Source organism: Ranitomeya imitator, chromosome 4 (genome assembly GCF_032444005.1).
Source record: "Ranitomeya imitator isolate aRanImi1 chromosome 4, aRanImi1.pri, whole genome shotgun sequence".
Lineage (NCBI taxonomy): Eukaryota > Metazoa > Chordata > Amphibia > Anura > Dendrobatidae > Ranitomeya > Ranitomeya imitator.
In genome coordinates, this window is record NC_091285.1 from 8,507,295 (window position 1) to 8,533,074 (window position 25,780).

At 51.0% G+C, this 25,780-nt stretch overlaps 1 protein-coding gene and 1 long non-coding RNA gene across 2 annotated transcripts; one reads left to right on the forward strand and one right to left on the reverse strand.

Annotated features, from left to right (window-relative positions):
- Positions 1–417: 417 nt before the first annotated feature.
- BCL2L13 (BCL2 like 13) lies at positions 418–23,020 on the reverse strand. Its single transcript, XM_069762908.1, has 7 exons — positions 22,875–23,020; positions 14,595–14,738; positions 14,037–14,132; positions 12,042–12,198; positions 11,844–11,913; positions 11,481–11,624; positions 418–1,840 (listed from the first exon to the last, which is right to left on the reverse strand). Exons 2-7 carry the CDS (start codon positions 14,701–14,703, stop codon positions 1,061–1,063), a joined length of 1,356 nt encoding a protein of 451 aa, XP_069619009.1. The 5' UTR covers positions 14,704–14,738; positions 22,875–23,020; the 3' UTR covers positions 418–1,060.
- A 167-nt stretch (positions 23,021–23,187) lies between these two features.
- Positions 23,188–24,793, forward strand: LOC138673843 (uncharacterized). Its single transcript, XR_011320363.1, has 2 exons — positions 23,188–23,264; positions 23,532–24,793. It is a non-coding gene; the product is annotated as an uncharacterized lncRNA (long non-coding RNA).
- The last annotated feature ends 987 nt before the right edge of the window (positions 24,794–25,780 follow it).

The window sequence follows — 25,780 nt, forward strand, 5'->3', positions numbered from 1 at the left end:
AGGCTGATGGCCTGATCTCTCATGCTCCTCCCCCCAGCAACCACTGACTGGACACAAGTGCTGGTCAGTGTGTGAGGTAAATGACGCTGACCAGAGACAGTGGCCGGGGTTGTGTCATGGCGGACATATTGGTCGTCTCCCACTCTCTCACCACACACACGGCTCAGGCGTCAAAAGATTTGATTTTTTTTTTTTTTCTTTCCGGCTTTTAATCTACAATTTACAATTTTTTGACAGCCCCATAAAATAAGTGCTTCATTATTCTCCACTGTTAAAAATAAAATCTTTGCAAAGCAGGAAACCCGACCCCTCTCCCCCACCGTCCGGTGAGACCGCCGAACAGCGAGACTCCATGTTGTCCCCACAGGCAGAAGCGTCGTCACTCAGGGGCAAAAATAAACATTTTACCAAAACGTATTACTTTTTCGTCTTAAACATTTAATTAAAATAAATCTGTGGCGTGTAATTTACCGTTATCAAATTAAGAAAATAAACTGCTCTGGTACTAAACCTGCACAGGTGAAACGTGTCTTCCCCTAAATCCCTGCCCTATGCTGGGGGTAGAGGAGACTGATCGTGGGTGAGCGCCGTCGTACTCGGGGTCACACAGGCTCCCAGTGCCCGGGGTGTCAGACTAAGAGGGCACTGACTAAAGATGGCGGCTGCACCATTCCCTGATATGGTTGTAGTTACAGCCTCCCCCCTGGGGGGGTTATCCTACGCCCGTAGGTCCCATATATATATTTTTTTGGTATTTTTAATGGCCGCTAGCACTACATGCCTTGGTCATCATTGCATAATTTTTCCAGCACAATGAGCCGTCCTGGCAGTGATGGCAAAGTAAGATTGAACAGCTTGGTCAAGCCTGTGCAGTGAAATTATATCAGCAGCAGGGAGGTCTTACACAGGTCCCTCCCCCGACCGATTCACAGGAGCTTTTTGACCCCCTTTTCCCCCCCTTTATTTCGGTAATTTTTTTTACAGCCTCGGGTATGCGTGACGAGGGTGGCATGAGAGGGGAACTGGGCAGGCAGAGGGAAAAACCTCCTGACGTTTACTCCTACTTTTTTCTCAGTGCCACCACCATGGCCACAGCCACCGCCAAAACGGCCACTGCCGCTGCTCCTCCGTACAGAAGGATGGATTTCCCCTCTGGGAGGAACACAGGTTTTTCTTCTCCCGTTTCGATCGGCTGAGGAAGCAGGGGAGATATGGAGGATTCTACTTTTTCCTTTGATTCCAGTAGTGAAGGACCCGAGACATCTTCGCTTAACTCCTCGGAAGGAGATGAAGTCTCCTTAGCTGAAGCTCCAGTTATGGCTATGTCCACCTTTAGGGGCTCAGATACTGGTGGTGGGAGGCTCTCCTTCTCTTCTACTCGAGAGGGAGGAGATGGGGCAGCAAGTGTGGTCATCATGGCAGAAGGGATCATCAAGATTTCCCTTTCTTCATCCTCAATCTCCTCTTCATCTTCGTCTTCTTGCTCCTGTTGCTCAAGTCTCTCCTCGACCACGGCAGCCTCCTCGATGACCTCCGCTATCTCTTCCTTCTCCACGTGGACGATGTCAGAGTTAGAGGAGTTGTTCTCGCTGCGTTCCTCTCCCCCGCCATTGCTGTCCAGGCTCTTTAACTCCTCGGGATCCATAGCCACCTGCTGCCAGGACTCAGGACCCAGGGATGTGGGCAAGCTTTCGGTGTGCCAGGAGGAAGAGACAGCCAGGCTCTCGGGAGGGCTCACCTGCTCAGAGTTATCGCTAGTTAGGATGTAGATGTCGTTACTGTCCTCGGCGATCAGACCCGAGACATCGTCTTCCTCAGTATCCAGGCTGAAAACCGTGCCCTAAAAGACATAATGAGGAGAATTAAAGAAGCTAATGAAGGCTACATTTCAGCAGTGCCCACCAGTGTCCATTTCTCTGCTGTAAACTACATTACGACAGTACACACTAGTGGATATTTCACAGTTTACTGCAACAATAGAACAGTATCCATCAATCGATGTTGCTCAGTTTTACACTAGAACAGTGCCTACTCCTAGTGGATATTTCTCAAATTTATACTACAAGGGTGCCTCCTAGTGGATATTTCCAATTATTATCCACTAAGGGGCACTGTTGCAGTATAAGAAATATCTATTAGGGGGCACTGTTATAATGTAGTGTATTTAATGGTTTTCTGAGGGTGCGAGTTTAAAGCTGCCATGTAGTATGGTCTAATGGTCCAATTTGATATTTGCCAGTTACACCACTAGACGTGGAACGATGGGTCAAGATCGGTCAGGATGGGTACTGCAGGATCTGGCACTGTATACCCCACAATAAAGAATCGAATGCAGCTCTGCAAGGACTGAAGACATTAGAGAAAAGTCTGTGACGATGTGTATACAGGAACAATCTCCACCGAGAAGAGGTTCACCGCACTCCCCTGTGGCCGTAATTCTGACGTTATGATCGGATGTCTCACTAATAACCAATATATAAATATACATGTAAGAGCATCAAGACCCCGAATATAATCTCCATTTGCCAAACCACAACAGGTTCAGGAATAGTCTCCAGAGTGTATACAGTCATGGCCAAAAGTTTTGGCACCCTTGAATTTGTTCCAGAAAATTATTTCCATTCCCCATATTTTGTTTTACACATGACATGTAGTTCCTTTGTTTTTATTGGAACACCACAAAAAAAAAAAAAAAAAAAAAAAAAAGGGAAAAAAAAATAAATGGTGCATAAACGTCACACAAAACTCTAAAAATGGATGGCACAGAATTGTTGGCACCCTCAACTTAATATTTAGTCGCAGCGTTTGGAATAAATACCTGCAATCAATCGCTTCCTATAACAATCAACAAGATTCTTACACCTCTCAGATGGAATTTCGGACAATTTTTCTTACAAACTGCTCCCGGTCTCATATTTCGCCTTCTCCCAACAATAAATTTAAGATCTCTCCACAGGTGATCAATGGGATTTAGATCCTAAATAATTGTTGGCGATTTCAGAATTCTCCAGCTCTTCATTTCCATCCATTTCTGGGGGGGTTCTTAAATTTTGTTTGGGGTCATTGTCCTGCTGTAAAGACCCATGACCTAGGACACAAACCCAGCTTTCTGGCACAGGGCACTACATTTCCACCCGAAATCTATTGGTAATCTTCAGATTTCATGATGCGAGGCACACAGTGCCAGAAGCAGCAAAACAACCCACAAACATCTGTGAACCTCCACCATATTTGACTGTGAGTACTGTGTTCTTTTCTTTGTAGGCCTCATACCACTTTCAGTAAACAGTAGAATGATGTGCTTTACCAAAAAGCTCTATCTTGGTCTCATCTGTCCACAAGACGCTTTCCTAGAACGATTTTGGCAAACTGCAGTCTAGCTTTTTTATGTCTGAGTCAGCAGTGGGGTCCTCCTGGGTCTCCTGCCATAGTGTTTCATGTCATTTACATGTGAACGGATAGATCGCGCTGACGCACCCTTAGCCTGCAGGACAGCTGAAATTACTTTGGATGTTTATTGGAGACGCTTATCCACCATCCAAACTATTTTCTATTTTCCGCTGCAACCTTTTATCAGTTTTTCTCTGCCGCCCATGACTAGGGAGATCAGCTATAGTGCCATGGGTTGTAAAGTTTTGAATTTTGCATTTTTGTGCAGGCACCGCAAACCTCAAAGCACCGCATGCGGACACATCCGCATGTCCCTCCGTACCTAATGTTGAATATAGGTACACAGGCAAACGCTGGACGCAGCCGGCAGTAGGCGGAGCCTGGGCAGAGCAAGCAAGGAGGAAGTACGCTGCCATCCGCAGTGCACAGGAACGCAAGTCTGAAACCAGCCTTACAGACACACGATGCAGAGATTGAGTAACACCTGTTACTTACCACAGGTGAGTCTGAACGAGCATCACATGCTGGAAACAAAGTTGTTTCAGCACAATCTTGTCAAGGTGCCAACAATTTTGTCAGGTCCATTTCTGGGTTGTGTGTGAAATTAAGTCCAACTTGCATTTTTTTCCTGTTTTTTTTTCGTGTTTTTCTAACACACAAAGGACATAAACATGTGAAGTTTGCTCTGTTTCTACTAGTAGAATACTGCCCCTGCATACAAAAATATAACTACTATAATACTGCTCCTATGTACAAGACTATAACTACTATAATACTGCTCCTATGTACAAGAATATAACTACTATAATACTGCCCCTATGTACAAGAATATAACTACTATAATACTGCTCCTATGTACAAGAATATACAGTGGGGCAAAAAAGTATTTAGTTAGTCAGCAATAGTGCAAGTTCCACCACTTAAAAAGATGAGAGGCGTCTGTAATTTACATCATAGGTAGACCTCAACTATGGGAGACAAACTGAGAAAAAAAAATCCAGAAAATCACATTGTCTGTTTTTTTAACATTTTATTTGCATATTATGGTGGAAAATAAGTATTTGGTCAGAAACAAAATTTCATCTCAATACTTTGTAATATATCCTTTGTTGGCAATGACAGAGGTCAAACGTTTTCTGTAAGTCTTCACAAGGTTGCCACACACTGTTGTTGGTATGTTGGCCCATTCCTCCATGCAGATCTCCTCTAGAGCAGTGATGTTTTTGGCTTTTCGCTTGGCAACACGGACTTTCAACTCCCTCCAAAGGTTTTCTATAGGGTTGAGATCTGGAGACTGGCTAGGCCACTCCAGGACCTTGAAATGCTTCTTATGAAGCCACTCCTTCGTTGCCCTGGCGGTGTGCTTTGGATCATTGTCATGTTGAAAGACCCAGCCACGTTTCATCTTCAATGCCCTTGCTGATGGAAGGAGGTTTGCACTCAAAATCTCACGATACATGGCCCCATTCATTCTTTCATGTACCCGGATCAGTCGTCCAGGCCCCTTTGCAGAGAAACAGCCCCAAAACATGATGTTTCCACCACCATGCTTTACAGTAGGTATGGTGTTTGATGGATGCAACTCAGTATTCTTTTTCCTCCAAACACGACAAGTTGTGTTTCTACCAAACAGTTCCAGTTTGGTTTCATCAGACCATAGGACATTCTCCCAAAACTCCTCTGGATCATCCAAATGCTCTCTAGCAAACTTCAGACGGGCCCGGACATGTACTGGCTTAAGCAGTGGGACACGTCTGGCACTGCAGGATCTGAGTCCATGGTGGCGTAGTGTGTTACTTATGGTAGGCCTTGTTACATTGGTCCCAACTCTCTGCAGTTCATTCACTAGGTCCCCCGCGTGGTTCTGGGATTTTTGCTCACCGTTCTTGTGATCATTCTGACCCCACGGGGTGGGATTTTGCGTGGAGCCCCAGATGGAGGGAGATTATCAGTGGTCTTGTATGTCTTCCATTTTCTAATTATTGCTCCCACTGTTGATTTCTTCACTCCAAGCTGGTTGGCTATTGCAGATTCAGTCTTCCCAGCCTGGTGCAGGGCTACAATTTTGTTTCTGGTGTCCTTTGACAGCTCTTTGGTCTTCACCATAGTGGAGTTTGGAGTCAGACTGTTTGAGGGTGTGCACAGGTGTCTTTTTATACTGATAACAAGTTTAAACAGGTGCCATTACTACAGGTAATGAGTGGAGGAAAGAGGAGACTCTTAAAGAAGAAGTTACAGGTCTGTGAGAGCCAGAAATCTTGATTGTTTGTTTCTGACCAAATACTTATTTTCCACCATAATATGCAAATAAAATGTTAAAAAAACAGACAATGTGATTTTCTGGATTTTTTTTTCTCAGTTTGTCTCCCATAGTTGAGGTCTACCTATGATGTAAATTACAGACGCCTCTCATCTTTTTAAGTGGTGGAACTTGCACTATTGCTGACTGACTAAATACTTTTTTGCCCCACTGTAACTACTATAATACTGCTCCTATGTACAGGAATATAACTACTATAATACTGCCCTCTATGTACACAATATAACTACTATAATACTGCTCCTATGTACAAGAATATAACTACTATAATACTGCCCTCTATGTACACAATATAACTACTATAATACTGCTCCTATGTACAAGAATATAACTACTATAATACTGCTCCTATGTACAGGAATATAACTATTATAATACTGCTCCTATGTACAAGAATATAACTACAATAATACTGCCCCCTATGTACAAGAATATAACTACTATAATACTGCCCCTATGTACAAGAATATAACTACTATAATACTGCCCCTATGTACAAGAATATAACTGCTATTATACTGTCCCTATGTACAAGAATATAACTACTATAATACTGCCTCCTATGTGCAAGAATATATCTACTATAATACTGCTCCTGTGTCCAAGAATATAACTACTATAATACTGCTCCTATATACAGGAATATAACTACTATAATACTGCTCCTATGTACAAGAATATAACTACTATAATACTGCCCCTATGTACAAGAATATAACTACTATAATACTGCTCCTATGTACAGAATATAACTACTATAATACTGCTCCCTATGTACAAGAATATAGCTACTATAATACTGCCCCTATATGCAAGAATATAACTACAATAATACTGCTCCCTATGTACAAGAATATAACTACTATAATACTGCTCCTATGTACATAATATAACTACTATAATACTGCTCCCTATGTATAAGAATATAACTACTATAATACTGCTCCTATGTACAAGAACATAACTACTATAATACTGCTCCTATATACAGGAATATAACTAATATAATACTGTCTCCTATGTACAAGAATATCACTACTATAATACTGCTCCTATGTATAAGAATATAACTACTATAATACTGCTCCTATGTACAAGAATATAACTACTATAATACTGCTCCTATGTACAAGAATATAACTACTATAATACTGCTCCTATGTATAAGAATATAACTACTATAATACTGCCCGTATGTACAGGAATATGACTGCTATGATAGGATTACGAGGCGCCTTTTGTCTACTTCCAGGACTTGGCTCTCGGGCTCCTCGGGGACAGATGCTCTCGGCAGTAATAAGTTGAGATTTGTACGGTAAGTAACTTCGGAGACGCGGTGAAGCCTCTGAGGAGCTGAGTAACTACCAGTAATTATTATTGCCGCTGCCCGGAGAGCACTCAGCAGACGGAAAGTGATGTCATCGGACCTTCTCTCCTGGATCTATTGGCCGCTGATTCACAGAGCGAGGATCCACCACTCAGTATTGGCTGTGGGATGCATTACATCAGCTTACTGACGGTTTCCAGGTGTTCGTAGCTTTAATTGTATCATCATTTGAGGTGTGTGTCCCTTTAAGCGCTCGGGACTGAAATTCATCGGTGCAGACACTAAAGCCGCTTTATTTGCAGGAATGTCACAGAATAAATACCCAGCATGCCCCTCTTCTCGCTGCCGCAGGACCCCGGCCAGCTGCTTATGTAACAGGCAATAAGTCTGTGGATCTGAGGATGGGAGGGGTTCAAGATGGCGCCACGCTCCAGTCACACCCAAAGCTGCAGTGCGAGAGCTAGTGCTCCAGTCACACCCAAAGCTGCAGTGCGAGGTCTAATGCTCCAGTCACATCCAAAGCTGCAGTGCGAGGGCTAGTGCACCAGTCACATCCAAAGCTGCAGTGCGAGGGCTAGTGCACCAGTCACATCCAAAACTGCAGTGCGAGGGCTAGTGCACCAGTCACATCCAAAGCTGCAGTACGAGGTCTAATACTCCAGCCACAACCAAAGCTGCAGTGCGAGGTCTAGTGCACCAGTCACATCCAAAGCTGCAGTACGAGGTCTAATACTCCAGTCACATCCAAAGCTGCAGTGGGAGGTCTAATGCTCCAGTCACATCCAAAACTGCAGTACGAGGTCTAGTGCTCCAGTCACATCCAAAGCTGCAGTGCGAGGGCTAGTGCTCCAGTCACATCCAAAGCTGCAGTGTGAGGGCTAGTGCTCCAGTCACATCCAAAGCTGCAGTGCGAGGGCTAGTGCTCCAGTCACATCCAAAGCTGCAGTACGAGGTCTAATACACCAGTCACATCCAAAGCTGCAGTACGAGGTCCAAAGCTGCAGTCACATCCAAAGCTGCAGTACGAGGTCTAATACTCCAGTCACAACCAAAGCTGCAGTACGAGGTGTAATGCTCCAGCCACAACCAAAGCTGCAGTACGAGGTCCAAAGCTGCAGTCACACCCACAATGTATCAGTGCAGTCGAGTATGTGTCAGGACCCAGCAGCACCTGCACTGATACACTGTGACAAACCCCCCACAGAATCCAGGAGTGTTCACAGTCACTGACCGCCAGCAGAGACCTTGAGAATGGAGGTTAATTAGAAAGTGGCAGAACTTTACGAGGGAGAACAGCGCCCCCCAGTGGCCCCCATTAACACCCGATCAATGACTGCCCAGGCCCGATGCATTATGGGACGTCGCCTTTTTGGCCCCTGACAATAAAACGCATTAGCGATAAATGACAGCAATTCCCGTAGCGATGGGACCCCCGCCATCAGGGCGGCTCTTAAAGGGATACACACAAAGCTCAGCTGTGTTGCTTCATGGGACATGTAGTCTCATCGGAACGTAATGCACCAGAGGAATCTGCAGAATTGCTCAAAGGTTCATGGCTCGATGGGTTAATGGCGGGCGGCGCGCCTGCACCTGGAGGGCGGGTGTGTGAACGCTGCGGGGCGACAGAGCAGAAGAAGTGAAGCCGACAGAACCCGTCATGTGTGAGACAGAGGAATCCCAGCCGCAGGCGGCCATACTGCACATCCAGACTACGACTCCTATCATCCCTACCGCTCAGCAGGGCTCTACCATTCTCCTCATGCATCAGAAAGCCCTGGATGAACAAATGTAAAAGACCAGCTGCAGAATGATGGGTCAGGACCCGGGGTCTTTATATCTGGAGCAGGGGACTATTATACAGTTATAATATCACGGACCCATAATGATGTCAAAGTATTATTCAGCGCTGGCCCTTTAAATGACAGAATTAAAAAAAAAAAAAGTCTGTAAATTATAAAAATAAATAAATTGCTGGGGGGAAAAAAATAAGCCAAAAGAAAATATGACGCAACACGAAATAAAAAAAAAAAAAAGTGATAAAATGTCTCCGCTCTCCGTTATTACAAGATAATACGGTCACGTAAGGGTTAAATGCCGGCAGGGACCGCCACCGTCCCCCCACATAGATAAATAGGGGCCGCATAAGTGAAGGTCTTACCCCGCGAGGAGACGGCTGGAGAGCTGCGGATTCCAGAGAGGAGACGGTAACATCTGCGCTGGGAGCAGCAGAGCCGAGCGCGCGAGCACGAAAGACTGCGCGCAGCGGACACGGGAGGAGGAGCGACCCACATTGCTAAAGCTCCGGGGCGAAGCGAGCGAGCACCAACCGCGGATTACACAGTCCGGGAACAAGCCATTGTCCTCTGTTATCAGCCGCTCCACACAGGGGTGGAAACAAGCTATTGCTGCCTGTTATCAGCCACTGTGATGAGTAGGAAACACTGTGTCCCCTATCGCCAGCGGCTACTCTTATAACGCTCCGGCACCATTATAAGCTGGGGGTTACCGCCCCTTTAATTCATGAAGGTCTCGCAGCCCCCCCACTACGCACTGTCGAGAGCACCTGCCATGTGTACACGATGCCGTCGGACCACGCGCAGCGAGCGACAGGTTCAAGGTCCCTCAACAGGACGACCAGGAAAAAAAAAAAAACACTGCGGCGCCCCCATAAGTATTACACGAGAAACGTCACATGGCGGCCCCCCAAATATCATCATACGGGGGATCTGCAGATATAAAGACGGCACAAAATATGGTCGAACACGACCAAAGGAGCAGCAGCAGAGCATCCGAGAGAAAGGAGGTCACATTGAGAGCGCAGCGCGTCCTCACGTGTCCGACATCTGCAGAGCGAAAGGCGCCGGTAATCCATCAGGAAATGACTCCATCAGCAGCAGCCTTATCCGCGGAGAATTTACCTTCCATCCAGCTGGACGGCCGCGGCCTGTAATCCCCGAGTATGATCTCCGAGCCGGAGGCCGAGACATATGGAGGACGAAGAGGCAGCGCGGAGCGACGGCAGAGTCCTCTACAGGGAGCAGCACGAGAGGACGAGGGGCAAATATCACCTCCCCAATGGAAGAAGGAGCCGACGACAAAGGAAACCCCAACACACACGTACAATCTATAGGAATAATACTGCCCCTATGTACAAGAATATAACTACTATAATACTGCCCCCTATGTACAAGAATATAACTACTATAATACTGCCCTTATGTACAAGAATATAACTACTATAATACTGCCCCTATGTACAAGAATATAACTACTATAATACTGCCCCTATGTACAAGAATATAACTACTATAATACTGCCCCTATGTACAAGAATATAACTACTATAATACTGCCGCTATGTACAAGAATATAACTACTATAATACTACCCCTATGTACAAGAATATAACTACTATAATACTGCCTCTATGTATAAGAATATAACTACTATAATACTGCTCCTATATACAAAAATGTAACTACTATAATACTGCTCCTATGTACAAAAATATAACTATAATACTGCCCTTATGTACAAGAATATAACTACTATAATACTGCCCCTATGTACAAGAATATAACTACTATAATACTGCCCCTATGTACAAGAGTATAACTACTATAATACTGCCCCATGTACAAGAATATAACTAGTATAATACTGCTCCTATATACAAGAATATAACTACTATAATACTGCCCCTATGTACAAGAATATAACTACTATAATACTGCTCCTACGTACAAGAATGTAACTGGTTATATTCATGTACATAGTGACAGTATTATAGTAGGGAGTCTTGTACATAGAAGCAGTATTATATTAGTTATATTCTTGTACATAGGAGCAGTATTATAGTAGTTATATACTTGTACATATGGGGCAGTATTATAGTAGTGATATTCTTATACATAGGGGCAGTATTATAGTAGTTATATTCTTGTACATAGGGGGCAGTATTATAGTAGTGATATTCTTGTACATAGGGGCAGTATTATAGTAGTTATAATCTTATACATAGGGGCAGTATTATAGTAGTTATATTCTTGTATATAGGAGCAGTATTATAGTAGTTATATTCTTGTACATAGGGGCAGTATTATAGAAGTTATATTCTTGTACATAGGGGGCAGTATTATAGTAGTTATATTCTTGTACATAGGGAGCAGTATTATAGTAGTTATAATCTTATACATAGGAGCAGTATTATATTAGTTATATTCGTGTATATAGGAGCAGTATTATAGTAGTTATATCCTTGTACATATGGGGCAGTATTATAGTAGTTATATTCTTGTACATAGGGGCAGTATTATAGTAGTTATATTCTTGTACATAGGGGGCAGTATTACCGTAGTGATATTCTTGTACATAGGCAGTCCGAAGTTGTCATATCTTTATACCTGATTACTTGTGCACACTATGACGGTATTACACACATACCCATCCTCCTTGCTGGATAATGAAGTCTGCGCACACATCTTCTACATACGAGACCCCGAGTTGTACGAGATTGTCTAGTTGGCGATTGCCGCTTCTCGTCTGCTCCAGCAGGAGGCGCTGCAGGAGGACAAGAGGTACCAGTACCTGCAAGAGAGAGAATCTGGAATCAGTACTACAACTCTCAGCATGCCCGGACAACAGACGGCTTCTGGCTGGCAGTTCTGCATAGTAAAGCAGCGATAAAACATGAAATGAAAGGTAATTAATTCTTAGTATAAAGTTTTGTGCCTCGGGCAGAGGAGGCACCGCAGCCAGAGCCTCACCAGTGCCTCCCTCCGCACGGGGGGCACAGATATCACCCACCTTATTCCAGTCGGTGGTCTGTGACGCAGCATCAGACGATTCCTTCTTGAACACCTCGTAGGTGAGGCTCCTGTGGGAAGGAAGCAGACCTGTTATTTTACATAGCGCCCACCCATACTGTGGTGTGGTACAAAGAACATCATATATACCTGTAAACTGTCACAAGGGGGTAGAGAAGAGCAGCAGGGTAGCACTCACCCGCTAAGGAGGATCTGTGCAGCTTTATCCAGGGTGTCCGCCATCTCCAGACACATCCGGTCCGCGAGCTGCGCCAAACACTCCTCAATGCTGCTGTCCGGGCTGGCGGGACTGAAGACCGGAGACGTGTGCATGTCAAAACCGGTGCTGGGGAAGGCTGAAAGCAGGGAGACATCACTGAGAATGTCTGCTATCCATCACCAGAGATCAGCGGTGACATCACTGAGAATGTCTCCTATCCATCACCAGAGATCAGCGGTGACATCACTGAGAATGTCTCCTATCCATCACTAGAGATCAGCGGTGACATCACTGAGAATGCCTCCTATCCGTCACCAGAGATCAGCGGTGACATCACTGAGAATGCCTCCTATCCATCACCAGATATCAGCGGTGACATCACTGAGAATGTCTCCTATCCATCACCAGAGATCAGAGGTGACATCACCGAGAATGTCTCCTATCCATCACCAGAGATCAGAGGTGACATCACTGAGAATGTCTCCTATCCATCACCAGAGATCAGAGGTGACATCACTGAGAATGTCTCCTATCCATCACCAGAGATCAGCGGTGACATCACTGAGAATGTCTCCTATCCATCACCAGAGATCAGAGGTGACATCACTGAGAATGCCTCCTATCCATCACCAGAGATCAGAGGTGACATCACTGAGAATGCCTCCTATCCATCACCAGAGATCAGAGGTGACATCACTGAGAATGCCTCCTATCCATCACCAGAGATCAGAGGTGACATCACTGAGAATGCCTCCTATCCATCACCGGAGATCAGAGGTGACATCACTGAGAATGCCTCATATCCATCACCAGAGATCAGCGGTGACATCACTGAGAATGCCTCCTATCCATCACCAGAGATCAGAGGTGACATCACTGAGAATGTCTCCTATCCATCACCGGAGATCAGAGGTGACATCACTGAGAATGCCTCCTATCCATCACCAGAGATCAGAGGTGACATCACTGAGAATGTCTCCTATCCATCACCAGAGATCAGAGGTGACATCACTGAGAATGCCTCCTATCCATCACCAGAGATCAGCGGTGACATCACTGAGAATGTCTCCTATCCATCACCAGAGATCAGCGGTGACATCACTGAGAATGCCTCCTATCCATCACCAGAGATCAGCGGTGACATCACTCAGAATGCCTCCTATCCATCACTAGAGATCAGCGGTGACATCACTGAGAATGCCTCCTATCCATCACCAGAGATGACATCACTGAGAATGTCTCCTATCCATCACCAGAGATCAGCGGTGACATCACTGAGAATGCCTCCTATCCATCACCAGAGATCAGCGGTGACATCACTGAGAATGCCTCCTATCCATCACCAGAGATCAGCGGTGACATCACTGAGAATGTCTCCTATCCATCACCAGAGATCAGAGGTGACATCACTGAGAATGCCTCCTATCCATCACTAGAGATCAGCGGTGACATCACTGAGAATGCCTCCTATCCATCACCAGAGATCAGAGGTGACATCACTGAGAATGCCTCCTATCCATCACCAGAGATCAGAGGTGACATCACTGAGAATGCCTCCTATCCATCACCAGAGATCAGCGGTGACATCGCTGAGAATGTCTCCTATCCATCAGTAGAGATCAGAGGTGACATCACTGAGAATGCCTCCTATCCATCACCAGAGATCAGAGGTGACATCACTGAGAATGCCTCCTATCCATCACCAGAGATCAGCGGTGACATCACTGAGAATGTCTCCTATCCATCACCAGAGATCAGCGGTGACATCACTGAGAATGTCTCCTATCCATCACCAGAGATCAGCGGTGACATCACTGAGAATGTCTCCTATCCATCACCAGAGATCAGCGGTGACATCACTGAGAATGCCTCCTATCCATCACCAGAGATCAGAGGTGACATCACTGAGAATGCCTCCTATCCATCACCAGAGATCAGCGGTGACCTCACTGATCGCCGCTCCTCCTCACTGACCTGCAGCGATCTCCTCCTCCAGCTTCTTCAGCTCCTCCTCGATGTCGGTCTTGTCCAGCTCGCCCGTGCCTGCGGTGGTCGGTGTCTGCCGGGCGCCTGTAATGTAGAGCAGATGGGGGTTATATCCCCCATTATTAGAACGCTCCGTCCTGGTGTCATTCTGCTTCGATCTGTGCGGTTACATCAGCGGTGTCAGTCCTCACATTCCATTCAAACACCAGGCGGTTCAGGATGAGCAGAGCCCGGTCACCCGGATGATCTGCTCTGTGATGGATTGTGCAGGTCTGGTCTCCTGCAGCAGCGAGAGCCTGATCTCCCCTGACAGCCTGTCAGCCCGAATCAGAAGCCAGGCGGAAAACACGGGAGGAGCGGGGGCGCCGCTGTGTCGGGGACGGAGATTGGCTGAAAACAGTGACCAGGATCAGGGGCGCCCCTGCACCGCTGCCCTGACTGCTGGGGGTCCCGGCCTCAGAATGTCCGTGTGTAATAAATATGATGGAGGAACAGAACTCGAGATGTCAGTGAGGACCGACATTACTGCGCAGCCCTGCAGCTTACCTGCTCCGGCTGTAGAGGGCGCCTCCTGCAGGCGGAACCCCAGGTAGCTGAGCACCACATACTTCGTCTCACAGTGGAACCCAAAAGGCACCGAGGACACTGACGCCATGAGCGAGTCCAGAGGTATCGGGGGCGGCAGAGCTCCTGCAAGACGGACAGTCATATCAGAACCCACCGGATATACATGTGAGGACCCCCCAGAAGATAGATTCCTCAGGACCCCCCAGCAGAAGAAACGTCAGGACCCCCCCAGCAGAAGATACGTCAGGACCCCCAGATAAATACATCAGAACCCACCGGATATACATGTGAGGACCCCCCAGAAGATAGATTCCTCAGAACCCCCACAGCAGATACGTCAGGACCCCCCCCCCAGCAGATACGTCAGGACCCCCCCCAGCAGATACGTCAGGACCCCCCCAGCAGAAGATACGTCAGGACCCCCCCCAGCAGAAGATACGTCAGGACCCCCCCCAGCAGAAGATACGTCAGGACCCCCCCAGCAGAAGATACGTCAGGACCCCCCCCCAGCAGATACGTCAGGACCCCCCCCAGCAGATACGTCAGGACCCCCCCCAGCAGATACGTCAGGACCCCCCCCAGCAGATACGTCAGGACCCCCCCCAGCAGATACGTCAGGACCCCCCCAGCAGATACGTCAGGACCCCCCCCCAGCAGATACGTCAGGACCCCCCCCAGCAGATACGTCAGGACCCCCCCCAGCAGATACGTCAGGACCCCCCCCAGCAGAAGATACGTCAGGACCCCCCCCAGCAGAAGATACGTCAGGACCCCCCCCAGCAGAAGATACGTCAGGACCCCCCCAGCAGAAGATACGTCAGGACCCCCCCCCCAGCAGATTCGTCAGGACCCCCCCCCAGCAGAAGATACGTCAGGACCCCCCCCAGCAGAAGATACGTCAGGACCCCCCCCAGCAGAAGATACGTCAGGACCCCCCCCCCCCAGCAGAAGATACGTCAGGACCCCCCCCCCAGCAGAAGATACGTCAGGACCCCCCCCCAGCAGATACGTCAGGACCCCCCCGCAGAAGATACGTCAGGACCCCCCCCCCAGCAGATACGTCAGGACCCCCCCCCCCCAGCAGATACGTCAGGACCCCCCCCCCAGCAGATACGTCAGGACCCCCCCCCCCCCTCAGCAGATACGTCAGGACCCCCCCCCCTCAGCAGATACGTCAGGACCCCCCCCCCCCCAGCAGATACGTCAGGACCCCCCCAGCAGAAGATACGTCAGGACCCCCCCCGCACAAGATACGTCAGGACCCCCCCCGCACAAGATACGTCAGGACCCCCCCCCCCCCGCAGAAGATACGTCAGGACCCCCCCCCCCCGCAGAAGATACGTCAGGACCCCCCCCCCCGCAGAAGATACGTCAGGACCCCCCCCCCCGCAGAAGATACGTCAGGACCCCCCCGCAGAAGATACGTCAGGACCCCCCCGCCCGCAGAAGATACGTCAGGACCCCCCCGCAGAAGATACGTCAGGACCCCCCCGCAGAAGATACGTCAGGACCCCCCCCCCCGCACAAGATACGTCAGGACCCCCCCCCCCCGCAGAAGATACGTCAGGACCCCCCCGCCCGCAGAAGATACGTCAGGACCCCCCCGCAGAAGATACGTCAGGACCCCCCCGCACAAGATACGTCAGGACCCCCCCCGCACAAGATACGTCAGGACCCCCCCGCAGAAGATACGTCAGGACCCCCCCGCAGAAGATACGTCAGGACCCCCCCGCAGAAGATACGTCAGGACCCCCCCGCAGAAGATACGTCAGGACCCCCCCGCACAAGATACGTCAGGACCCCCCCGCACAAGATACGTCAGGACCCCCCCGCACAAGATACGTCAGGACCCCCCCCCCCCGCAGAAGATACGTCAGGACCCCCCCGCCCGCAGAAGATACGTCAGGACCCCCCCGCCCGCAGAAGATACGTCAGGACCCCCCCCCCCGCAGAAGATACGTCAGGACCCCCCCGCCCGCAGAAGATACGTCAGGACCTCCCCGCAGAAGATACGTCAGGACCCCCCCGCACAAGATACGTCAGGACCCCCCCCCCCCCCGCAGAAGATACGTCAGGACCCCCCCGCCCGCAGAAGATACGTCAGGACCCCCCCCCCCCCGCAGAAGATACGTCAGGACCCCCCCGCCCGCAGAAGATACGTCAGGACCTCCCCGCAGAAGATACGTCAGGACCCCCCCGCACAAGATACGTCAGGACCCCCAGAGATAAGCGGCAAAATATCACCACCAAACTCTAGTCACATCCAAATACCCTGCAATACACAGTTAGGTCAGGACCCCCAGAAATATGCAGGAAACACACTACAATAAAGAAGCCCGCCACCCAAAAACACAAGACAGTGCTGAGAAATGCTCTAGTCAGATTTGGAGGCGACTGGAGCATAAGACGTGACAAAGTTGTGGATGCAGCTCTGGAGGTGACTGGAGCATAAGACATGACAATAGTGGATGCAGCTCTGGAGGTGACTGGAGCATACTGCGTGATGTATCCCGGCCACATCATGTGATACACCAGGAGGCTCTGTCCTTACAAGTCTCAGCAGGATAAGCGGCGCAGTGCGATTTTCTGCTGTCAGCAGCTGTCGGGGGATGTCCCGATGCTGCTCTCGCTGTGACTAGTGGGGGCCCCGCACAGTATATACACCCTTGGGGGCCGAGGACACGACCTTCAGGCCTATATAGCCGATGCACATGACTCAGCGGCTCCCCGCATCCGGTGCTATGTGCAGAACCGGCCCCTGCGAGAGTCGGAAAACCGAAACGCGTCACAGCGACCAGGGAACGCTCTGCAGCGAGGAGGAACGCTCTGCAGCGAGGAGGAACGCTCTGCAGCGAGGAGGAACGCTCTGCAGCGACCAGGGAACGCTCTGCAGCGAGGAGGAACGCTCTGCAGCGAGGAGGAACGCTCTGCAGCGAGGAGGAACGCTCTGCAGCGAGGAGGAACGCTCTGCAGCGACCAGGGAACGCTCTGCAGCGAGGAGGAACGCTCTGCAGCGAGGAGGAACGCTCTGCAGCGACCAGGGAACGCTCTGCAGCGAGGAGGAACGCTCTGCAGCGAGGAGGAACGCTCTGCAGCGAGGAGGAACGCTCTGCAGCGACCAGGGAACGCTCTGCAGCGAGGAGGAACGCTCTGCAGCGAGGAGGAACGCTCTGCAGCGAGGAGGAACGCTCTGCAGCGAGGAGGAACGCTCTGCAGCGACCAGGGAACGCTCTGCAGCGAGGAGGAACGCTCTGCAGCGAGGAGGAACGCTCTGCAGCGACCAGGGAACGCTCTGCAGCGAGGAGGAACGCTCTGCAGCGAGGAGGAACGCTCTGCAGCGAGGAGGAACGCTCTGCAGCGAGGAGGAACGCTCTGCAGCGAGGAGGAACGCTCTGCAGCGACCAGGGAACGCTCTGCAGCGAGGAGGAACGCTCTGCAGCGAGGAGGAACGCTCTGCAGCGAGGAGGAACGCTCTGCCCATCCCTCTGCCGCCAGCCGACCGTGTGCAGAGCTGAGGATTTGTTACAATGACATCCACAGCACAGAATCAACGTTCTTCCGGGCAGTGGCCCCCCTGGTTGGCGCTTATCGGGGGCTGCAGCATTATGGGGAGGGGGATAATATGGGGACCAGGAGGTGTCTGCACTTATCTCCACACCGCGGTCTGAAGTGGCTGATAACAGAGAGCAATGGCTGAAGCACAGGGACTGCCGGCAGGTGGCGCGCCCCTTTAATGGCCACCACCTACATGTGCGATCAATGGAAGGAGCAGCAGCGGCCACTTCCCTGACTCATGAGGCAGCAATGGAGAATGCTCTATTGTTTGCAGGTATCAGCCGCTCTGTGATGCTGGAGCCCCGGTATTAACCCATATGTCCAGTTATACAGTGGGGGGGGGGGGAGGGGAAAGGAGGCAACCCAGTGCGAAATGTGTGATATCAGCTGGGGGGCTCCGACAGCAAGAATCACAGGAGGATTGTGTGTAACAACAGGGCCCCGAACACAGAGACCGCGGAAGAGGCAGATAATACAAGTAAATCCTCTGCTAAAAGCGATTTTCTCCACTGAAGCTCAGCGTACCGAGAGCAACACTGAATAAAACATGCTGCCTCGTGTCCCAGGGCTGCCATCGTCTGTGTCTGGTCTTTCTGCATGTACCAGGTGCTGCTTCATCCAGGGCGCTCTGCAATGTATTATTGTAGTGTGACAATGCTAAGTTTGGACAGGGGTGGGAGGAGATGGGAGCTAAAGATGAGTGTAGATTGTCAATAAGCCGCTTGGTGTTAAGGCCCCTTCACACTCAGCGACGCTGCAGCGATACAGACAACGATGTCGATCGCTGCAGCGTCGCTGTGTGGTCGCTGGAGAGCTGTCACACAGACCGCTCTCCAGCGACCAACGATCCCGAAGTCCCCGGTAACCAGGGTAAACATCGGGTAACTAAGCGCAGAGCCGCGCTTAGTAACCCGATGTTTACCCTGGTTACCAGCGTAAAAGTAAAAAAACAAACACTACATACTTACCTATCGCTGTCTGTCCCCCGGCGCTCAGCTTCTCTGCACTCCTCCTGCACTGGCTGTGAGCACAGCGGCCGGAAAGCAGAGCGGTGACGTCACTGCTCTGCTTTCCGGCTGACCGACGCTCACAGCCAGTACAGGAGGAGTGCAGAGAAGCAGAGCGTCGGGACAGACAGCGGTAGGTAAGTATGTAGTGTTTGTTTTTTTTTTACTTTTACGCTGGTAACCAGGGTAAACATCGGGTTACTAAGCGCGGCCCTGCGCTTAGTAACCCGATGTTTACCCTGGTTACCAGTGAAGACATCGCTGGATCGGTGTCACACACGCCGATCCAGCGATGTCTCCAGGGAGTCCAGCGACGAAATAAAGTTCTGGACTTTATTCAGCGACCAACGATCTCCCAGCAGGGGCCTGATCGTTGGTCGCTGTCACACATAACGATTTCATTAACGATATCGTTGCTACGTCACAAATAGCAACGATATCGTTAACAATATCGTTATGTGTGAAGGTACCTTTAGGCTCCAATCTCTGCATACTGATGGTGGCTCCGGTGACGTATGCATGTACTGATGGTGGCTCCGGTGACGTATGCATGTACTGATGGTGGCTCCGGTGACGTATGCATGTACTGATGGTGGCTCCGGTGACGTATGCATGTACTGATGGTGGCTCCGGTGACGTATGCATGCACCGACGGTGGTTCCGGTGTTGTATTCATGCACTGATGGTGGTACCGAAGTTGTACTCATGCACTGATAGTGGTACAGACGTCGTATTTATGCACTGATGGTAGTACCAGTGTCGTATTCATTCACTCATGGTGGTTCTGATGTCGTATCCATGCACTGATGGTGGTTTTGGTGTCATATTCATGCACTGACGATGGTTCTGGTGACATATTCATGCACGGACGATGGTACCGGTGTCGTATTCATGCACTGATGGTGGTTTCAGTGTCGTATTCATGCACGGATGGTGGTTCCGGTGTCGTATTCATGCACTGATGGTGGTACTGGTGTCGTATTCATGCACTGACGATGGTTCTGGTGACGTATCCATGTACTGATGATAGTATATGTACACATGAATATGTCTCCAGAACCACCATCAGTATTTAGAGATCAGAGCATAATACGTGCATAATATATATAGAGCGGAGTGCAATACATGTATTATCTGACCCGTCCGCGGTCTCTGTGTGTGGGGCCCCTGTTGTTACAGATAATCCTCTTGTGCTTCCTGCTGCTAGAACGCGCCCAAACCAGCTGAAAGATCACATTTCACACTTGGTTGCCTCCTCTACAAACACAGGCTAATATCAGATCTCCAGCATCACTGTAGGATAGAGCCGGCATCTTACACCCCAGTAGCCGGTTACCCCGGAGTGACCCCCGATGCATTATATCTGTATTATACACCGGCACTGAGCAACGTGGAGACTCCCAACTGCTGCAAACTGCAGATAACGGGCCGGAGTGTAATATGGTACAACACAGCAATAGACCGCGGCACACCTTAGACCTAGGTGCAGCACAGAGCGGCAGACCTTTGCGCAGCACAGCAGAACTCGGCACAGAGCGGCAGACCTTACACCTCGGCATAGAGCGGCAGACCTCGGCGCAGCACAGAGCGGCAGACCTCGGCGCAGCACAGCAGAACTCGGCACAGAGCGGCACACCTTACACCTCGGCGCAGAGCGGCAGACCTCGGCGCAGAGCGGCAGACCTCGGCGCAGAGCGGCAGACCTTACACCTCGGCGCAGCGCGGCAGACCTCGGCGCAGCGCGGCAGACCTTACACCTCGGCGCAGCGCGGCAGACCTTACACCTCGGCGCAGAGCGGCAGACCTTACACCTCGGCGCAGAGCGGCAGACCTTACACCTCGGCGCAGAGCGGCAGACCTTACACCTCGGCGCAGAGCGGCAGACCTTACACCTCGGCGCAGAGCGGCAGACCTTACACCTCGGCGCAGCGCGGCAGACCTTACACCTCGGCGCAGAGCGGCAGACCTCGGCGCAGAGCGGCAGACCTCGGCGCAGAGCGGCAGACCTTACACCTCGGCGCAGCGCGGCAGACCTCGGCGCAGCGCGGCAGACCTTACACCTCGGCGCAGAGCGGCAGAACTCGGCACAGAGCGGCAGACCTTACACCTCGGCGCAGAGCGGCAGACCTTACACCTCGGCGCAGAGCGGCAGACCTCGGCGCAGAGCGGCAGACCTTACACCTCGGCGCAGAGCGGCAGACCTCGGCGCAGAGCGGCAGACCTCGGCGCAGAGCGGCAGACCTTACACCTCGGCGCAGAGCGGCAGACCTTACACCTCGGCGCAGCGCGGCAGACCTTACACCTTGGCGCAGCGCGGCAGACCTCGGCGCAGAGCGGCAGACCTTACACCTCGGCGCAGAGCGGCAGACCTCGGCGCAGAGCGGCAGACCTCGGCGCAGAGCGGCAGACCTCGGCGCAGAGCGGCAGACCTCGGCGCAGAGCGGCAGACCTCGGCGCAGAGCGGCAGACCTTACACCTCGGCGCAGAGCGGCAGACCTTACACCTCGGCGCAGCGCGGCAGACCTCGGCGCAGAGCGGCAGACCTCGGCGCAGAGCGGCAGACCTCGGCGCAGAGCGGCAGACCTCGGCGCAGAGCGGCAGACCTCGGCGCAGAGCGGCAGACCTCGGCGCAGAGCGGCAGACCTCGGCGCAGAGCGGCAGACCTCGGCGCAGAGCGGCAGACCTCGGCGCAGAGCGGCACACCTCGGCGCAGAGCGGCACACCTCGGCGCAGAGCGGCACACCTCGGCGCAGAGCGGCACACCTCGGCGCAGAGCGGCACACCTCGGCGCAGAGCGGCACACCTCGGCGCAGAGCGGCACACCTCGGCGCAGAGCGGCACACCTCGGCGCAGAGCGGCAGACCTTACACCTCGGCGCAGCGCGGCAGACCTCGGCGCAGAGCGGCAGACCTCGGCGCAGAGCGGCAGACCTCGGCGCAGAGCGGCAGACCTCGGCGCAGAGCGGCAGACCTCGGCGCAGAGCGGCAGACCTCGGCGCAGAGCGGCAGACCTCGGCGCAGAGCGGCAGACCTTACACCTCGGCGCAGAGCGGCACACCTCGGCGCAGCGCGGCAGACCTCGGCGCAGAGCGGCAGACCTTACACCTCGGCGCAGAGCGGCACACCTCGGCGCAGAGCGGCAGACCTCGGCGCAGAGCGGCAGACCTTACACCTCGGCGCAGCGCGGCAGACCTCGGCGCAGCGCGGCAGACCTCGGCGCCCTGGGCCGATGCGTTACATGAGATAATTCTGGCTCTGTACATGTGACGGCCGTGCTCGCCGGTTGCGCTGTGGAGCTGCACTTGGCACACGCAGAGCATCCTGCATCCACAGGGGGGAACAGACCGTGCAGCCGGACATTATAGGGCGAGTACACTGCACCCCCATATAACGGATTATTGGGGCCTCTGACCCCTCCCTACGGGATAACTCAGCACTGGCAGGCCTCTATGGTTTGGGAGATTCCCTGCTCCTCCACCAGGGGGCGCTGTGCAGAGGTCACATATATGTGGGCAGCCTGGACCTAATACTACAGGGTATGGTCATACCAGGCGCCGCCACTAGAGGGCAGAGGCTTGCGCCCCAAGAGGGCAAACACCACACAGCGAGGCAATTACTGCACCCGGCGCCAAACACCGGAACCATCCGCTGTTCCGCTCCGGGTCCCCCATGTCGTCCTGCGCCGCCGCCCCGCTCACCTGTGGCCGCAGCTCGGACACCGCGGTCCCTCCAGTCCCGGCTCCCGTTCTACACAGGAGCCGCAGCCATGATGGGGGGCGGAGCTCACCGACGAGACGTGCTAGGCGTGACGTGAGGGCGCTGCACAGGCGAGGACACGCCTACACGTGGCAGCATCTGGCCAATCGCACTCATCAGTAAACGAGGTGGGTGTGGTCAGCCCTCGCAGCTACTTATAAAGCAGAGGCGGGGCTTACATCTAGAGTGAGGCTTGACACGCGGAAACGATGCTCACTAGCAAGAGGTGGGCGGGGTGGTGACGTCACTGCAGCTGGGCTGGGCTGTTAAAGGGACACCGCGTCCTCTGACTCCGAGTCACCTCTGGCTGTCAGTCATGTCGTGTTCTGCAGGTGACTGGGGGCAGGGGGCTGGGCTGGGGGCTGGGCTGGGGGCTGGGCTGGGCTAGGGGCGCTCACACTGTTTTATCCCTATGCTTTACACTGCAGTCACTGCTCTATTTGGGACTCACATTGATGAATGGCTTTGGCTCAGTTGCAGTTGTCAGCAGGTGACCAACCCCTTCTCGCTTCACACTGCAGCTTTCACGAGGCTGAACTTGGTTTCTTATTCCTCAGTTTCGTATTCAGCAATTTTTTCTCTTCTGTTTTTTTTTATAGGTTTAACAACCAAAAATAATCATCTCAATAATAACACACAATGCAGCGAGGAGCCTGATGTGAATACACTGAACAACAGCTACAAAAACTATCAAACTGGCGCAAAAATGGGCATCAAAGTGGGCACCGAAGGCCGTTGAAGAAAGGGTTAAATGACTTTGGGCCACTGATCTCACACTGCAGATATATGGAACAAGGAGCCTCACATCAAACCCAGGACCCTCCAGCCTGGCCTAAATGGGTTCTGGGCACCAGAACTGGCATCAGAGTGGGCAAACAGCTCATTTTCACAGATTTGAATAAGGAACTGACGTTTTTAAGGGGTTAAATGACCTTGGTCCGCTGATCTCACACTAAGTGTACACCCAGTGTCAGGAAATAGGAAGTAGTTCTTATTAATTCAATTACACATACAGATCTCTCAGCTGCAGTTTCCTTTGCCTGCCAGCACAGGCTGGAATTCTAAGCCACTCTTCCTCCCTCCCCCCTGCTATATAGCTGTAATGTGAGACCAGCGTGCCAGCAACATTCACTGAGGAATTTGTATGGCTTTGAGCTGGGAAGGCCAGTGTTCTGCCTAAACCCCTCATCCCCCCTCCTGCCTGAGCAGAACTGGTACAGCAACTTTCAAACCGCATGGGACTCATTTGTTCTTGAAAAGTTATGTATAATGGCACCGATGAGGGATAGAGATATGACGGTTACATATTCCGAATGTCCACAGAGAAATCTATAACTCATTGAAATCAATAGGATCTAAACCCAACGAAATGCAAGGAGCGGATTTCTCAGTAAGCGGGTCATATGTCTACACCGTGTTTATACTTAAAAGAACCCCCATGACGTGGTGAGCATCATGATCATTGTGTCGTTCTTCTACGAGGATCATACAGCGAGTTATGTATAGAAATGGCTTGTCATAGCTCTAAGAAAGGGGAGTATTCAGCCTCTGAGTGAGGTCACCACAGGGGGAGTGCCTTGATTTTGGGCATGGAGATAAGTGAGTGAGCCATCAGTCTTCACTAGTCTTTTGTCTAGGGTCTAGCTGCGAGACCCATCTGTAATGCATCTTGATGTGTCGCCCGAGCCACATGGTTAGTCATGAGATGAAACAACATAAGGAACTGTGTTTTTTTCAATGTTAATCCCATTTTATTTGTAATTGTACTGTACATACAATACTAGTCTACTTTTATAATATCATTTTACCCTCTTGTAAACACTGCCTACCTTTTTGGAGTAAAATATATAAAAGTACTAGATTTGTCTCTCCTTGCTCTATAATGTACTGTCACATCCTCTGAAGTGAATTATGCTACTAATTTGGGTCGGCTCCGGACTCGTTATTTGTCCAAGAAATCGGAGCTGGTGGCAGCGGATTTGTCTTGTGCGTTTGGGAGACTTTGTAGCGACAGACGGCGTTGATAATTATTGTTCCCGCCTGAGTGGGAGTAGTTATATCGCCCTCGCTGCAGTGTGCCCATTAGCCAGTACAAAGTAAGGCAGCCTTTCTGGAGACTAATTATCTTAGGTGCAGTACCCTGTCTGACCTGAGGGTAAGGCTAGGATCACACTGCGTTATGGCGGTACGTTTAACGGACTACGTTACACATTGGGCGTGCGCTAGCGAGGTGCCATCATTTGAGTGATGGATCGCGAACGCTGCAAGCAGCGTTCGCGGTCCGTTCCTCGCTAGCGCAGATCGAGGATCTGCGCTAGCGGGATCGGCTAACACGATCCCTTTTGGGACATTGCGTTAGCGCAGTCCGTAGCGCTATGCGCTAAACGGACTGCCCTAACGCAATGTGACCCTAGCCTTAGGGGGGCGCCAAAGAGCTGCAAGTTCCAAACCGGAACTGGGAAGTGGGATATAGATAAATCCCCTTCAGAATAGAACTGGGGCAAACAAACAACCCCGGTTCATGACATATTAGTGTGGGGATGATAAAGGTATCCTCACTGGGATCTGTGACATGTTGGTGGCAGCGGTGGGATCATAGAGCATTAGTGATCGGGTTTGAGCAATCATTCCTCTCACTAAAAGCTTGCACAGTTCTTGCCAAGACTTTGCACAAAAAAGTTTTGGAGAATGAACTCAGTGTTTACTAGTCCTGAGACAATAGCGTGTATAGCAATTACCCCCTCCCTTCTCTTTGTTTTTCTGTCCTATCCTTTATTTGGCAACCATGGTTGTGCTGGGAGAAACCTTTTATAAGAAGCAGACCAAGGACGCTCTTACTGTCTTGTGC

Excerpts from the sequence above, each read along its gene's own strand:
- BCL2L13 (XM_069762908.1), bottom strand. The coding sequence starts at position 14,703 with ATGGCGTCAGTGTCCTCGGTGCCTTTTGGGTTCCACTGTGAGACGAAG. Across the intron at positions 11,625-11,843 it reads AGACCACCGACTGGAATAAG|GTACTGGTACCTCTTGTCCT; the intron begins GTGGGTGATATC and ends TCTCTCTTGCAG. Across the intron at positions 1,841-11,480 it reads TTATCCAGCAAGGAGGATGG|GGCACGGTTTTCAGCCTGGA; the intron begins GTATGTGTGTAA and ends TATGTCTTTTAG.